The sequence below is a fragment of the Desarmillaria tabescens genome (genome assembly GCF_030435595.1).
Source record: "Desarmillaria tabescens strain CCBAS 213 chromosome Unknown EV420scaffold_79, whole genome shotgun sequence".
NCBI lineage: Eukaryota > Fungi > Basidiomycota > Agaricomycetes > Agaricales > Physalacriaceae > Desarmillaria > Desarmillaria tabescens.
In genome coordinates, this window is record NW_026848378.1 from 135311 (window position 1) to 148909 (window position 13599).

Here is a 13599-nt window from a genome sequence, read left to right on the forward strand (position 1 = left end):
CGACCGTGCACCTGTTTTTAAGTGTTTACCTTCCCATGCAAGGTCAGAAATACACCGTGAACAGCTCAGACTACGAGGCATTATAGACGACCGGAAAACGGACCGGGAATGCAGTAGTTCGAGTCCACTGGCCTTATTCACAGAAAAAGCAGCCGCGACATTTTTTCGTGCATGCCACGGGTCATATTCGCAGCCGTACCTTTTCTGTTACAACATCTTGCAGATAAAACGGGGGAAACAAACTCCTTATTAGCATTGATAATGTATGCGTCCTTCAACATCCTCCACTCTGCAGTGTGATCTCTCATACCAAAGTAGGTGAAGGGCATATTTTGAGGTTGCGCATGGTTCGATTCCATGGGTCAGCTCATACCGGCTGCTAAAAATGTTTTTTTCTCTGTTTTATTTGTAGAGGATGTTTCTTGATTGAGAGATCCTGATCGGCTAATCAATATACCTTCGTAGATCAGCGGGACGGCTAGATCTAAGGGATCGGTTCGAGTCCGAGAGGTGGTACTGCATTGACATATATATAGCATAATTTTGGCGAGGTTTGTCACTTGAGTGTTTTTCATATCTTTGGATACCGACCGATTCGGTTTGTGTCATACTGGTCCATCGCCAACCCCCCGTGCGCTGGTTCTATCCTCCATGGGGAAGGTATGCTCCCAACCACGGGTTCCAGGTACGCGAGCATTCGATTAATTGAACAGCTGCTATCGATCAATGGCCTGTCTAGATCACGTTTCGACTCCGTGTAGTAGCCCTTGGGATCTTCTTTTTGGAGTCGACTACATAACCTCCTATCCTTTATGCGAGCAGTGCTTAAACTTTACATCCCTCATACGAAGGGAGTTATCGGAAATACTCTCTCACAAGGACGAGTTGTCTCTAGATTCAATTAATTTTCAAGCGAAGCGAGACGGAAATCAGTGGTAGAATTCTACATGTGGGACGGTTCGAGTCCCGTCCGGTTGGCATATAATAATCCTTCTGAAACCCGTTGAAATTAGTTTCACTTGGTGTGTCGACAGCTTGGATGAGGTTATAAAGAGGGTGTACTTGGGTGGTTCTAATCCGCTTGGTGACAATTTCAAAAGTGAAATCAATGATTTTTAGGGGTTCCTGTGCACGCGTATACGGAGCGTATGTTTTTATCAGTTATTTTCGCTTATGTCTGCGAAACGCAGGTATTCCCTAGGTCTCTATTTCATGAGTACTCTCATCCCAGTATAGCGGTGTGTACGCCATCGTAGATCAGCGGTAAGGCCTGCTAAAGGGCCCGGTTCGAGTCCGAACAATGGTAACAAGAATTCTTGCGGTCTTCGTTAGTTATGTGCAGGGACAGTGATGTGACCACAAGTCCGGCTTTTAACGCCCTCTGTGTGTTGGGTTTTTCCGCACGGAACTGGAGTCCTGATTCGGATAGACGAGTTTTCAGAGCAGAGAGCTTTGGGTAGATGCGGTGCTGCCGGGTAATTGTGTATCTGTCTGTGTTTCCTGTTACTGATCTTCGATTAGGGTATCTAATAGATTCTGAGCATCAGCAACATGCCTTCTTTCTTGACTCTACTATCGTAATATCGAACCTTGATTCCTAATCCTCCTGGTTTTGCGAATCAGGATCTTTCTGGCACGTCATCGATCTAGCGCCAGGTAAGTGGATCATGCACCCTTTCCCTTTCTGAAGTAGGCGCCCGATGCTCAGTCTCTTCCAGATCTGGAGTACGGCAAACTAAGCAACATTGTATGCTTCTCCGAGACCTTTTCTCGTAGATCAGCTATCCTTTCTTGTTCCCCTCTGATAATTACTTACATCGTCCGCTACGAGACGGGAAAGCGGAGAGCCTCAACTGAGAGCTACGGCGCCGGTCGTGGGCATCGCTACAGTAAAGCATTCGCAGTGACTGAATGCCTGCCCTCATTCCTCGGCTGGTAAGCTACCGTAGATTAATGCTCCCTTTCTTGCGGAAGATCAATGCTATTCGATTCCGTACTGTAGTATTCTGATGCGTCTTCTGGTTTGGCTCTCGTCCAGTTTTAACTCGCTGTAATGAAATATAGATTGTCGTAGGTTGATATATGACGTGTGTATCATTCTGTAATGAGATACACATTCATGTTCGTACTTTGAGATTATATGCTAGTCGAGAAGGAAATTCCATCTAACCACGCAGCTGCTGTAGACACATGGAATAACATCCAGTTTTATGATAACACGACGATTTCGCAGTTCGAATCTGTACGGTGCACTACATCTAGCCTGACATTTTAGGTATATAGGAGGGAAGATAGTGGAGACTTGATCAAACACGAGATGGTAGCGTCTATGCGATTTTTTCAAAACAAGTACTGCAGGTTTGGTTATATATATTTGCGTACTCGAGTGTGGATTCGAACCTCCGACCCCTCAGAACTACGGCAAAAAGCAGAGCAACCAACAATATATAGCAGGCGGTGCGACTACAGCAACTGCCTGTACAAAATGTGGGTGTCCTAGGTTTATTCCCGCGAGGTAAGGCCTCCAACCGTCGCAGGTTCATCGTTCCTTGTGTCAACCAAAGGATTGTGTCAATATTATCATTCTCGTTCAATCGATCTCTACAAACAGGCCGCTCGAATTCAATCGTGATGAAATTATAATGGTGTTGTATCATTGTTCTTTGCTCCAACTTACATTCGAAGACAGGTTACACACCCCATGACACGGTATGAGCCTTTGCAGCCACAGCACATGGTTTGCCATGTCAGGGCTGTGGACCCGGCCGTTCCTTATTGGGACCTGGCGCCGGTAACACCACCACCACCACTGATGGAGTAGCTGCACCAGCTAGAAAGTTAGACTCCCACGACTGGCAATTTTCTGGTACTGCTGACTGTTTTATCAAGGCGGACCGTGCCGTGGCCGCGGGGGGTGAGCAGCCGGTCTCGTTAGGGCCGGTCCCGAAGTGTTAATTGTCGACATCTGTAATTTCAAATTTGATGCTCTTTCCCCTGCTTTGTCATGCGCGGTCGTGCTCGCCGGTCTATGTCCACAATACACGCTTTTGCTCTGCATGCTTGACGTCGAATGCCTCATGGAACATGGAACAGTCGAGAATAAGCCAACTGCAGAGCGTTGATGGGATTCTAGTCATTAGGAGTTGTTCTTAGAGGGCTGACGAGAGTTCTCCTTGTGCGGTTTACTCACAGTGAATTAATGTCTCTTATATTTTCACCTTATCGTATAACTGATGGCTTTGTTGCTAGAATATGTTACCGATTTCATTTCTCCGTCGCTCGGTGATTCCAGGTTCAATAGGTCAGAAAAGCACTGTCTCGACTATCCCTAAGGTTCGGGCGAATGATGCGCACTGTAGATGAAGATCTTGGAATAGTAAACGGCGTTGGTAAGACGAAGTAAGATCTACTCGTGCCCACGAATTGTTGCCTATCTAGCTCACTAACTTGTCTCTGAAGCTCGTTGGATGTCTATTCTCAAGCAGCGCCGCAGTTTCGTTAACCCTCTTCATTGTGGCGTGGTCCTCCGTCAACACACCAAGCTCATGCAATCCCGCCAATCCACTAAGCCAAGTATGTTAGCCACAGCCACATCTTTTTTGTTTTCCTTCTGATTAACCTGTCGGTCACGCATCCTCTTGCCTGCCTATGCCATCCAGTTCTCGTCCTTTACAGATTGGCTTTTTCTTTTCCGGCGTGTCGAGATGCAGAGCACTGTGCCTGGTCCTCTTTTCACCCTTAGTTATGCTACTTTCCGTCTGTTCGAGGTGAATTAATGTCTTTTCCTTGTGTTCTTCTGCTAATTCACGCGCTCTCAGCAGGTGTAAAAGTTTCCAGTCATCCTGTTTCCCGAATCTCGCTTTCGTCCAATATCCCGCAGGGTCAATGCGTCTTCAGCATCCTGGTCGCCCTGGTAGCACGATTCGAATATCAGACCAACAAGTCCTTCCGATTTATGCCTTCTTCATCCTGATGCTAAAGATTCGTTAGATCTCGGTCCAATCTCGCACCATCCTTCAAGGGGAGCCTGTGGTTCACGCGGCCACAGATTTTGCTTTCTGGGTTTGCTTTCTTCGCTGAAACGTAACAATCAATTCCCCGGTAGTGATTTCCCATCCTCAAGTAGGTGTTATCCGCAAACATTCAACAGCACGGCTCCTGTAGATGTGAAATCTGCGCTATAGTTAAGAAAGAAATAGACGTCTTTGGGATGATCAAGGTTCGATCCCGTGTGGTTAGTATCATGAGGTGGTATTCTAATAGTATCCTGAGTATTAACAGAATCTCTTTCGGTGGTTTTTAATCACTTAGAAATGTGTACACGCCGGTAGTAGTAAAATCCTGCAAAAGGAACCGGTCCCAATTCGAGAAAGGTCTCGACTTCAATCGGCGTATTTTTGGTCCTGGCTTTCGGATTATTCTTATGGATTCCGCAACTAAATCATTGCGATCGTTGTCGTATTCCTTAACCTTCGCATTAAGTATCATAGTCGTTCGTCGAACGAAGTTTAGAGCCGGAATCTATTTCAAACTTGATAGTCTACCGTTGGCGATTAGCCGCCCTGAGAACTTTCTCTGATGTTCTGACATCAGCATTCGCCATCCTGGTCGATTACCTCCGCGGTTTTGAAACCCTTTCCTTCTTACGGGTCCAGGTACCGAAGACCCGATCGCAGTCACTCCCCACCGTCTGTCTTGTCCTTCCAATTTTTGATCTGGGTGTTTTCTTTCTCTCCTAGTCTCGCTTCTCCTCCCTACATCTCTAATACAGAGACGGCGTCCACAGCAACTTGTCAGTTCTCCATTCTGGTGTTGGTGAAAGGCGATAAAGGCGGTGTATCACCTAATGCACCCTTCTGTATGGATTCTCTATGATCTTTCCTGTTTTGTGATGCTGAGCTCTCCTTCTCTGCCGCTCTCTCATTTGTCAGCTCAGCCTGGAGACTGGTTTACACCGACACACGGAGATAGACAGGCAAAGGTTCTCAACTGTTCCTCGTACTTGTTTCGTGAGACGACAACCGTAGTGCATACTTCCTTTCAACCCTCGCTAGCAGTACTAACGGTTATAGCGATTACTTTACAGTCAACGTTTTATTTTCCTGGTCTGTTCCAATCACGGTACGATAATCCTTCGAGGTGATTCCGCCGCTACATTTTCCACTTTCTCCTGACAGAACATGCTTTTTTTCTAGGTTGAATGAGATATACCTGCCCGTCCACTGGTAAGAAGACTGGACGTTGCGTTCTTCTACTAAATCATTGTTTCCTCGCCAAGGCCTTGCTCTGATGCATCGATTACCAATTCCTGTGACCAGAATCGTACGATTCCGCGCGCAGTGGATGACTTTGTGTGTTTTGGACATCCTCTGACAATGCAAGCACGATGAGGACGAGAATAAATTTATTCACCTCACCAATTTTTCTTTGTCTTCCTCTAATTACCTGATATCACCATATTATCAAACAGAACCATGGAAAGGACGAGCCCAGAATGGAATGCCAGGACCCTGCGAACAGAAACGTACACGATGGTCTATGTTTAGCCCGTTATGCTCGGAGACATCAGATGGAGAAATTAGACATCCAAGTTTAAAACTCAAACCCCGCGGCTTTTATCGACCCAGACGCGTCGCGCACGCGAGTCAATCACTCTGGACTCTGCTGTGTTCCGAAATTCCAGATTGCATAGCAGGCCCCTGTGCAAAGCATTGAGTTATGATCTGACAACGAGCTCTCCAATATATCTTTCATCAGCCATGCGTTGGAGCGGTGTTTCTTATATAATTTGTCTCGACCGGTAAGTAACTTAGCGTTGCATGTGCTACACATAATGAGCTCCAACTCGAATCTGCTTCGGTAGAAATTTTGTCGCAAAAAAAGATGTTTCGAGCGGTTCCCTCAGTAAAAGCAATACGTAATTCAGAAGCGAGAAATTCATGGAAATTACCTCGCAACCCGTTCCAGCTCTTCAATGATGTCTCGCATAGAAGCGACTTTGGTTTTCTTCGTGATCCCTCTCGCTCTCACCGTGCGTCGAGCAAACGTTACTTGTCCAATACTGGCACTGATAATATCTTTCTCTTTCCACCGTGGTGCCATCATGCAAGTATCGAGGTTGGTAGTCCTGCAGCTGATCTCTTGGCTGGTACTGCCCTCCTGCTGCGAAGGACGTGCTGGGGGGGGTCAACGAAGGAGCGATTCGAGGGTATGGATTAATGATTGGCGAATTGTTGCGAGGGGAATTTTGATCGGCGATAGTGCCTGTATGGCATCGATAGTGTCGGAACATATTGGATTTGACGTTGAACTCTTTTCCGCATCCCGGGAATGAGCATCGGTAAGCTTGGTGTACAGCTTTTAATACTGGATATTTATGAGAGGCTGATAGACTTACGCGTAGCGCCGGTATGGGTGTTGATATGAACATTCAAGCTACTGGGTCGTAAGAACCGTTTGTTGCAAACTGTGCAGATATGCTTTTTGCTCTCCTCATCGTCTTCGTCTGATGACTGTACGTGAGGAAGCGAGAGGGAGGGCCCAGTATAAGGACTGGTCTTCCTAGGCATGGGTTTGGGTGGTGGTTGAGGAGGTAAGTATGGGTGAGACGGAACGAGCGTTGGAGGTGCATTGTATTGCATGTGAACTTCAGGTGAGACGTGTAGCATATGCTCTGCAAGATAGACGGAATTGACTCAGTATGGAAGCCTCTATGAAAAATGATATAGAACTTACCTGGGAACAACTCGTGAATACTGGGCAGAGAAACGTTCGCGTTGTTAGTCATTTTCAACTAGCTTCTGTAGCGGCAGCCATGAACATCTTCTGGTTATGTATTATTTTATCGCCTCTGAAAATCATCAGTCATTGCAGGCTCGGAACGATGTGCCGATGGAAGTCATGCTCTTCCATCCATATGTGTAAGATTCCTCATTGCACGTCCCACGGCTATACCGCAATCTCCACTTTTGCAATCTCCTGATTATCATTCATTGCCTGCGGAATGCTTGCGCGCGGCATTTCTCCCGCAAGAAGACCATTACTGATCTCCTCCTGGTTATCATGTCTGATCGTGTTGCTGATACACTGCCATTTTGGTGCGCTTTTAACAACTTCTGTAGCAATCTAGGTTCTTTTATAGCAGGTATTACACCACTGACGACTTCACCACGCGGCCCGTACCCACACGACGCCAGGCCTTTCTTCCAATGTTCGAAGAGAGAGTTGCATTGCGGAGCCTCCCGCAACACGATGAATGTTCGTGGCCTGTATATCGGTAGAGAATTACCGCTTACGGAAGCCGAGAATTCCACTTGGATGTAAAGAGTGTACATGGTGCACAGTGGTGATTCTTTGTGTTTATATACTATTATGCACCCTTCGAGCCCATGGTACACGCTAGCCATTAAATTGCGCGTTACAGCGACTGGCTACTTTTTATGGGTACAATTAAGCATTCTCCGCCGGTCGCCTTGGTAGTTATGCATTCAAGGGCGATGTGTTTGCTTCTCGATCCCGTGAATCACCGGTGTCTGCGGATTCTGTGCATATCTGTTCCATCTTTAAAGATGTTAAGCTTAGCGATGAAAATCAGCAGAATTTTCCATTTTCTAAAGATGAAATTAAAAAATCACGAAAGGATGGCAAGATATTCATAAAGCAGCATACTTTGAGGTACGTATTCTTTGCGTATCCTGTATGTATTCATTTCGTCTATGTGCCAGAAAAGATGACAGCAACAATGGAGTACGTGTGAAGTAGAATAATGTACGAGATACCAGAGCCCAGATAATTACATGAGAGTATCATTATTGAAGTTTCAACTATGTTGTCGGCCAAGAGAGAAAACCTTCTGATATATTGGAGCGGAATAAAGTGCAAATCAATTTATGTAACTTTTTTTTCATCTGATCTCGCCCCGTTCTACCCGATGATTGTTGCCGCTTACGGGATATCGGAATCCAAGGAACGTTACAGGTACAACGCCAGTACGCTCGTGGTAGGTTCGCTGGAAAGCGACAGGCACGCACATAAAATGGTTGACTGTCGGGTAAGTTGTGGTTTTCAATTATGGTTCTGAAGGGTATTATTTGAGCCATTTTGATTGCTTCTGTACTCTTCTCTACCTGTTGTCCTTCCTAATCCTTCTTATACCTATTCTCGAAGGAGAGAAACTGATCGCCGATACCGGGATCAAAGGCACCAACTTTTCAATTGCGGCATCCACGCAGAACGATGTCCCCGGGTTCTCAATTCTTCTTTCTCACTCCTTGTCCTAACGTTTCTTCTCCGGACTTCTTATTGGGCCGGTTCACAGCTTAAGCATAGTGTAGACTTAAGAGTTACGGTTTTCGATCCAGCGGCTTCGCTGTTTCACCATGACCATAATAACATCTTTCAGTCGCTTCTGGGCGTGACAGCATTGACACGCAGATCAGATGTCTCGGCCAGGGACGTGGGTTGGTATGTTTGTGAGTACGCTCTAGGAGAAGAATTTGGAATTGTTCTGTTGATACAATCATTCATTCTCATAGTTCCTCATAAGGAGTCATTTCTTCGTCCAGCAGAGTATGTAGAAGGAAAGGACCTATTCTGTATTCAAGTTCTACTGACACATGCAGGTAAACTTACACCACACTTAAAATACACTTAGAGCGGAAAGTCTAGTCTGTTCGTGGAAATACGAGGTAGGACATTGGCTACGTTTGGGCATATTCAGGTACATTCCAATACGCACTTTACCCGTATTCCAGCGTGCCCATATCCTTATAAACAGGATTACAACTTCTCTTCCATGTCGCGCTGGTACATCTGTCAGTATTCCTATACGAGAGCATCCGTTATCCTCTGGCGAAGTCAAGAGTAATATCACTGGCTGAGTCCCAGGAAAACGGCTCAGATTCTCTCGGATTCTGGTAAATGGCCGCTTGTGATGCCGTCGTACTATAATTGTGACATTGTACGGATTTAAGGGACAAATTCATTGGCGAACCTATGCTATTCTTGTAGCTGAGGGAAAGTTCCGGAAATATGGCTCTGGTATGCAAACATTCTTATCGATGGGGGTACAATCAGGCTCACTGATGGCCGTATTAATGACTGCCACTATGCCGCTGGAATCCTGTTCCTTACGCAAGAGTCAAGAAACTAGACCCTATTACTTACTTTGTGGACGCCCTATAGCGAGCTTAGCTGTCGTGAACACGGAACGTCTCATCCCCGATACACGTCCCATTACAAAGGCATGACAGAGGGTCATCCTGGAAATATGATGCCTCTATACTATGTGCCGACTGCACGACAGTGTGGAGGCTCGACTTTCTTACTAAGATCGAATGAATGTGTACCCTACCCAGACTCTACTTCAGGTGACATATATGTGGACATTAGATGAAACGAGATGAACGTGACGTACTCATTATTGAAGTCATAGGGTTAGGTATTAAAGACAAGCGTCGATGAACGCTTACGAACTTGGTAGGGTCGAATATGGTAGGCCCGTCGAGACAACATATGTCTTTTGTATGGTCAGATGCTGACACATTCTTTCTGCGCGGTTCATTGAATGATTAAGATTTTAAGGTTATCCATTGCGGGGATCCACCTGCGTTGTGTCAATACTATTGTGGAATTCGGGTGATACGGCATGTCTCGGCATGCTTAGCGTACTAGATTTAGTAGTAATAGTATAAATACAGGGCACAAGCAGAGGAAGCTCCTCGTGAGTTTGTCTACCTAGTGACTAACAGCCAGTCGCTCTGCGGTGTATAAAAAGAAGGTCGAGTGGTGAGATTTCCGCTGATATGTCGCACATCCAGGAAAACAGCGTTGATCCTTAGACGGATCATGTCCTAGTCCACCAGGGAAGGAAGGATCATTAAGCAGGGTCTATGGGTATCAGGCACGTAGTTGCCATGATTGTGGATCTCGAACTTACGGTTCATCGCTTATCCCTAAAAGACAAATCTAGACCTTAAAAGTGTCACGTCGTTCCAGTCTGACAGCCTGAATGAAGTCAGTAATTTGCCTACTGCTAAACTTTCCATCTAAATGTTCTGGCCCGCACTTCAGGCGACTAGTAACATAACGGAACCCATTCGTGAGTCTGTTTTGCCGAGTTAGTCTTTTTGCGTTTTGAGGCGTTTTGAACCCGCCGAATCAAGTTTAGTGACGCCGCGAAATCCTCTGATTCTTGCTTCTAAATTCCATCGCATATCCATGTTGCTGACAATCAAGATTGTGGTAGAGTTCATACCATACGTTGCATGGAATCGACCACTTCAATGGACGCAGAGCCTTCGGTTGTGATGGAGCTATTATATCGCTGGAGACGACTCGCGTGTGAACTTTGGATATCACTGAGACTACTCACGTCTATAATGATCTCGCAGGTCACTCTCACCGGCGATTATTCACAACCTTTCCATATTTCTGACATCCACCTCAAAGATCTGCTGTAATAGTTTCGCTTCCGTGAATATGGAGTTCGTGAATCCAGTTTCTATCATCTTGAAATTATGTCAGTGAGCTATTCCAGAAGGAGCTCCATCTTGTGTTCGTACCAGGAAATTCTCGCCCTTCATATATTCTGGTGACATCAACGAATAGCGAGCACCGGCTCACAACGCAGATACGACGAGTTCGTCTCGATAATGTTTTCCTTGCAATCCTCCTCGTGTTACGTAATTGCATTCATCTTCGAATCCAAAATGCTACCAATAATAACGGTTGGAATTCACGTCATCTGTATTCCGTTCAAGTGCCTTGATTCATCCATAGAAGTCCCTTTAAAGCTTCTCCATCCTAAAATTAGTAGCGTAAGGCGAGTTGTCTCTATTTCCTCTAACCGACGTGCCTTCGATTGCTCACGTTCATTACTGTCCTTGTACTCGGCTATGTCAATTTCAGATCCCTATATAATTGCTGTCCAATCATTTCCATTTTTTAAATAAGCAAGGCCACCCTCGTTTTTTCTACCGAGCGCTTCTTGAGCGCCGCTTCCATTGATGACCCTGTACTAAAATCAATGAATCACGAACATGCTGTGCTTTACCCTGAAAGGTGAGCCTTCCCTAAATCAAGAACAAACCCCGCTGACGTGCCTTAGGACATGCTATAGCTGAACGTTTGGCTTTTCTCCGCTGTGAAATTTCCCATTGTTAAAGGATGCAGCTTATTATTTCTCATCTGTGACCATCCACACCCACACAAGCAGGGAAATACCGGCGAGATATATCATAACAGTGAGTGAGCGCACTCGCCATTCAGCCCAAGGGTCGCAGCGCCTAGTATAAGAAGTTGACGTTACATCGTCCCGTGCTCCGCCTTTTTTTCTACCGAATGCTCAGCGTCGTTGTAAATCCCTTCCTCAGGACCATTTGTTTTCTTCAGCCCTAATGAGTATCTCAGTGGAGGAACATCAATGTCACCGGAAAACGAAGGAATAATGCGAATCCGAAAGGAGATTCCCTTGTTGGCAATATATGTTGTCTACCGAAGGTTGATTCCGAACTAACTGGCTTGATAGGTACACATCCTAGGACGCACTAGCAGGTTCCGTGAGATCGTAAGTTTTCTTCTCATTTTCTATGCAGATCTTGACAACCTGTGGGATAATAGGTATTGAATACTACACGGTATTTGTCCGAAACGGATCCCGCTACCCAGAGTGAACCTATTTCCCTTTGTGTGGATTTTAGGGCGTCTAGATGCGAACCTGATATTCGACATCCATGCCCAATCACCTCCGGGTGCGGATGTGATGCTACTTCCCATCTAGTTCCAGCAACGTGCACACGTCGTTTCTTAGGTCATCATCGTTCGCTTGTACTTCCCAATTTCGAGAAGGATGGCTATACAATCTTGCAGTGTTGTGAGGTTCGTGAAATCAACAAGGACTAGGTTGCCACACCTCATGCGTCATTTATTCTGTTCCTTTTACATCAATATTCACTTGATACTTCTTGTTTCGTATCTGGAGTAGTACACTTACTATGTGTCAATGGGTATAAAGCATTCTGTGCCATGATTCGAATCCTCAGGTGAAGCTTTTTTGTGGTAATATAAAGTGTTATCTGCTCGTTCTGATTCCAAAGCTCACCGGATACTTCCGTTGCCAGGATGGATCGTTTTACGTTTCGGCGATAACTGATGGAGATAACTTTTTACCATTGTATTTAATATCAGACTAGCGAGCTTGACTATCATACGCCCCAGGCACCTAGTAACAGCAGATCCTTTCCGGCATTTTGGCTCGCGTACAATGAGGATGGACGACCTATCCGAGGACGGATATTGGTCTGCTAAAGGAACCGCTCAAGGTGCGATGCAGTCCGCCTACCTGGAAAGCTGCAAGGAGATAATACCAAGTACATCTCAAAGACGGATCGTACCGGTCACATCGTGGTTGCCACGGACGACCATGAAGCTCAATGGGTGAGAACACCGAAATGATGATGGCGCAAGGTTTTAATTCCGGGAATAGGATTGCAGCATAGCTTTGTGAATATCATAAACTGTTAGTGTATAAGGAAATAACAGAGGCATTCTTCCTCACTATTAAGGAATGGTTGTCAGATCTTGAGAACGCGGGAGGGGAACAGATGTCCTGGCCGAAACAGGCACGAAGTTCTCTCTATAAAGGACTAGTCGAATGTGAGTATTTATACGAATGAACATGACATCTAGACCCTTACGATGGAGCATATGGTTCGTGTGTGATGCTAAACGAATGATGATAGACCTGAAATGATTCGGTTTCAGCACAGCCAGCCGCTGTCCGGCGGATTCCAGCCGTGTTCATCCGAGGAGAAATTTTTCAATATTCACTTTTTGAAGACCCTGAAATTCAATCGAAACGAGAGCATTTTTCAAACGAAAGTTGACGTTCCGTTGGTCTCCAACAACCTGAACATAGCTGGTGGACGTAGCTACATCAGCTAGACGACGACACCGTTCTACCGTTCTATAAAAGAAACAAAATGCACCGAGTTTTCGTGAGTAGAGAATTCTTACGATAGAGAGCTTCAAAAGTTACACGAAGTGGATTGTAATTTCGATCGCGGCAGCAACAGCAGTAACGGAACGATGGGAGTAGAGACCGCGGAAAAAGCCATTGTGTACTGTCACTCCAGAGTAACATTTGTCCGAGTCTTAAAGGCCTGGTTGAGGTGGAAGTGGGGCCGAAAGCAGCAGCGGAGGCCGTTTCAATTCTTCCTTGGGAGCTGTTTGTAGAGTTTTCCCTGCACCTAAATTTGAGAATTCTGTGCGAGTCGAGAAGGAAAGCGGGAGTACTCGTGGGGGGATATAGGCTATGACAACCAGAGACACAATTACTAGGACCGAAGCGCTCAGTGACGGGATTATGAGGGTGAGAAGAAATCACCTTGTCCCCCTCGTGAAATGATACTGAAAGGTACTAACTATGCTAAGGAAGGCGAAGTGCTACACACACACACACCCTAACACACTCAATAATTGCGGTTCGAAGGGGTAAGTTACACCGGGTCGATGCTTGTACTGTGGATACTAGTTCCGGGTTGATAATGAATATAATTTGTTTGATTGCAATATTCTGAAATGACACAAATCTGGACTTTC

The 13599-nt window shown here is 45.7% G+C and overlaps 4 protein-coding genes across 4 annotated transcripts; 3 read left to right on the forward strand and 1 right to left on the reverse strand.

Moving 5' to 3' along the window:
• The first annotated feature begins 3392 nt into the window (after positions 1–3392).
• EV420DRAFT_1139190 (uncharacterized protein) lies at positions 3393–4195 on the forward strand. The gene is made up of 5 exons (XM_060466015.1): positions 3393–3399; positions 3460–3767; positions 3822–3942; positions 3991–4101; positions 4165–4195. The coding sequence occupies exons 2-4, from the start codon at positions 3649–3651 to the stop codon at positions 4078–4080; spliced, it is 330 nt and encodes a 109-aa protein (XP_060323492.1). The 5' UTR covers positions 3393–3399; positions 3460–3648; the 3' UTR covers positions 4081–4101; positions 4165–4195.
• Positions 4196–4539: 344 nt separating this feature from the next.
• EV420DRAFT_1582566 (uncharacterized protein) lies at positions 4540–5800 on the forward strand. Its single transcript, XM_060474703.1, has 3 exons — positions 4540–5139; positions 5196–5225; positions 5279–5800. The coding sequence occupies exons 1-3, from the start codon at positions 4847–4849 to the stop codon at positions 5388–5390; spliced, it is 435 nt and encodes a 144-aa protein (XP_060323493.1). The 5' UTR covers positions 4540–4846; the 3' UTR covers positions 5391–5800.
• Positions 5801–6374: 574 nt separating this feature from the next.
• Positions 6375–6787, reverse strand: EV420DRAFT_1650640 (uncharacterized protein; the record flags this gene model as incomplete). The annotated part of the gene is made up of 2 exons (XM_060478482.1): positions 6375–6673; positions 6736–6787. 2 exons carry the CDS (start codon positions 6785–6787, stop codon positions 6375–6377), a joined length of 351 nt encoding a protein of 116 aa, XP_060323494.1.
• Positions 6788–11039: 4252 nt separating this feature from the next.
• On the forward strand, positions 11040–12942 carry EV420DRAFT_1486068 (uncharacterized protein; the record flags this gene model as incomplete). The annotated part of the gene is made up of 11 exons (XM_060470343.1): positions 11040–11061; positions 11173–11243; positions 11528–11566; positions 11595–11619; positions 11700–11750; positions 11810–11877; positions 12096–12172; positions 12217–12320; positions 12523–12654; positions 12688–12712; positions 12741–12942. 11 exons carry the CDS (start codon positions 11040–11042, stop codon positions 12940–12942), a joined length of 816 nt encoding a protein of 271 aa, XP_060323495.1.
• Positions 12943–13599: the final 657 nt, after the last annotated feature.